General features: G+C 38.4%; 1 protein-coding gene across 1 annotated transcript; it reads left to right on the plus strand.

Annotated features, from left to right (window-relative positions):
* Positions 1 to 425: 425 nt before the first annotated feature.
* On the plus strand, positions 426 to 1,364 carry LOC126070461 (olfactory receptor 2T33-like). Its single transcript, XM_049874662.1, has one exon. The coding sequence runs from the start codon at positions 426 to 428 to the stop codon at positions 1,362 to 1,364; it is 939 nt and encodes a 312-aa protein (XP_049730619.1).
* The last annotated feature ends 1,774 nt before the right edge of the window (positions 1,365 to 3,138 follow it).

The raw sequence follows: 3,138 nt of genomic DNA on the forward strand, positions 1-3,138 counted from the left end.
TTTTCTCAAATGGTTAATTTTGATATCAGTATATATAGTAAAACCCCAAAATAATTACAATATAATTGTGGTTATTGAAAAGGCCAATGGGACTATTTAGCATTCTTTAGTGCTTAACAGTTGAGAGCATACTTTTCACCTAGTACCTAATTTGATCTGTTCTGATCTATTATCAAATGTGGCCAATATACCATGGTGTGAAGGGGTATATTGACCCCAGTTGATACCTTAAAGAGTTGAGCTATTGAGAAGTAGAATGATAGGCTATGATGGAACATTTTAACTGGGAGGCTAGGGCTTTGAATCAGGACGCTGGATTCCAAACACAGTACATATCTAGAAAGTTATACAGTCAAACTAAGATTTTTAAATAATGGAACTCCTCATCTTAACTTTCTGTAGGCAGTGGTACTCCAGTAGAAATCATGGAGAAGAGAAATGCCACTTCAGATTTTATTCTCTTGGGACTCTTTCAGCACACTAGCTTCCACATCTTCCTCTTCATTGTGCTGCTGACAATAGCCATTGCTTCCCTGTTGGGGAATGCCCTCATGATCCTCCTGATTCACAGGGACCACCGGCTTCACACACCCATGTACTTACTGCTGAGCCAACTCTCTTTCATGGACATGATGTTGGTTTTCACCGTTGTGCCCAAAATGGCATCTGGCTTTCTGACAGGCAAGAAGTCCATCTCCCCTGCTGAATGTGGATTACAGATCTTTGCCTTCCTCACCTTGGGTGGTGGAGAGTGCTTCTTCTTAGCAGCCATGTCCTATGACCGCTATGTGGCAGTGTGTCATCCACTACGATATAACATTCTCATGAACTGGCAACTGTGCCTGAGAATGACCTTGGGGTCTTGGTTTCTGGGGGCAGCTGATGGTCTCATGCAGGCAGTTGCTACCCTGAGCTTCCCTTTCTGCAGTGCTCATGAGATTGATCATTTCTTCTGTGAGGCCCCCTCGCTGCTGCATTTGGCTTGTGCTGACACTTCAATCTTTGAACATGTCATGTACATCTGTTGTGTGATAATGCTCCTTGTGCCTTTATTTCTCATCCTAACCTCCTACAGTCTCATCCTAGCTGCAGTTCTCTACATGCCTTCTACAGAAGCCCGCAAGAAGGCCTTAGTCACATGCTCATCACACTTGGCTGTGGTGGGACTCTTTTATGAGGCTGCCATTTTTACCTATATGAGACCAAAGTCCTACAGATCAGCTAACCATGATAAGGTTGTGTCAGCTTTCTATACTATCTTCACTCCTGTGTTGAACCCCCTCATTTATAGTCTGAGGAACAATGAGGTGATAGGAGCCTTGAAAAGGTGGCTTGGGAAATGCACTAACTTAAAACATCAATAAAACTTAGCCCCACTGTTTAGAGTTATCCAATGTCAAACTTGTGTTGTTGTTGTTAGGTGTTTTCAAGTAGTTTCTGACTCAAAGCATCACTATGTACAACAGTACAAAACTCTGTCCAGTCCTACATCATTCCTCATGACCATTGCTATGTTTGAGCTCTGTATTGCAGCCACTGTGTCTATCCAACTCATTGAGGTCTTCCTCTTTTTCACTGATCCTCTCCTTTACCAAGAATGATGTCCTTTTCCAGGGACTGGTCCCTCCAGAAAACATGTCCGGAAAAGTCTCACCATAATCCCTTCATACACCATTGTGGCTGTACTTCTTCCAAGAAAAATTTGTTCTTCTGGCAGTCCACAGTATGTTCAATATTCTTCGCCAACAAAAGCATCAATTCTTCTGTCACCCTTATTCATTGTCCAGCTTTCGCATGCATATGAGGTGACTGAAAACACCATTATTTGGATCAGGCACATCTCAGCCCTAAAGAGACATCTTTGCTTTTTAACACTTGAAAGAAGTATTTTGTAGCAGATTCGCCCAATGGAATATTTTATTTGATTTCTTGACTGCTGCTTCCATCGGTGTTGATTGTGGATCCAAGTAAAACAAAATCCTTGAAAACTTCAATATTTTCTTCATTTATCATAAACTTACTTAATGGTTCAGTTATAAGTATTTTTGCTTTCTTTTATGTTGAGGTGTAATACATACTGAAGGCTTTAGTCTTTGCTCTTGGTCAGTAAGTTCTTCACTTTCAGCAATAAAAGTTGTCTCATCTGCATATGGCAGGTTGTTAATGAGTCTTCATCCCATTCTATAGTGCTGCTTCTCTGATTATTTGCTTAGCATACAGATTGAATAAGTATGGTGAAAGGATACAACTCTCATGCATACCTTTCCTGATTTTAAACCATGCAGTATCCCCTTCTTCTGTTCAAAGGACTACATCTTAGTCTATGTACAGGTTCCACATGAGTACAAGTCAGTGCTTTGGAATTCCCTTTCTTCACAATGCTATCCATAATTTGTTATGATCCACACAGTTGAACACCTTAGTAGAGTCAATAAAACACAAGCGAACTCCTTTCTGGTGTTGTCTGTTTCAACCAAGACCAATGTGACCTAAACAATGATATTCCTCTTCTCACATTCTCTCCTGAATCCTACTTGAATTTCTGTCAGTTCCGTTTCAATGTAGTGCCGCAACATTCTTTGAAGTATCTTTAGCAAAATTTTATTTGCGTTTGATATTAATAATATTGTGTAAATTCCTAAAATTATTACTATTTCACACATTTTGTAGTAACTATCTCCTATTTTTAAAACTGGTAAAATCCATCTTTGCGTTCATTTACTTACATGTCATAACAGGTTTTTGAATTATCTTAAAAATCTATGTGTCTCAAAATCATATTACATCATTGCTCACAGAATAGAAATAGTCTCAGATATGACAGCAAAAGCACGAGCAAAAAAAGACAGAAGATACAAATGATACTTCATCAAAATAAAAAAAATCAAAAGACAATTTTTGTACGTCAAAGGATTTTGTCCGCAAAATGAAGAGACAATCTACAGATTAGGAAAAATTATGGGGAAATATATATTGAACAAGGGTTTAAAAGCCAGGATTATTAAATATTCCTAAAACTTAAAACAAAAAGACAAACAACTAAATTGAAAAATGGGCAAAGGACCGGAATAGATGTTTTACCAATTAGAAATACAAATGCGTGACATCACATAAAAAGATAATTAACATCATTAGTCA

This window comes from Elephas maximus, chromosome 2 (assembly GCF_024166365.1).
Source record: "Elephas maximus indicus isolate mEleMax1 chromosome 2, mEleMax1 primary haplotype, whole genome shotgun sequence".
Lineage (NCBI taxonomy): Eukaryota > Metazoa > Chordata > Mammalia > Proboscidea > Elephantidae > Elephas > Elephas maximus.

What these genes read in the sequence shown, in the direction of transcription:
- LOC126070461 (XM_049874662.1), top strand. Translation starts at nt 426, where the DNA reads ATGGAGAAGAGAAATGCCACTTCAGATTTTATTCTCTTGGGACTCTTT.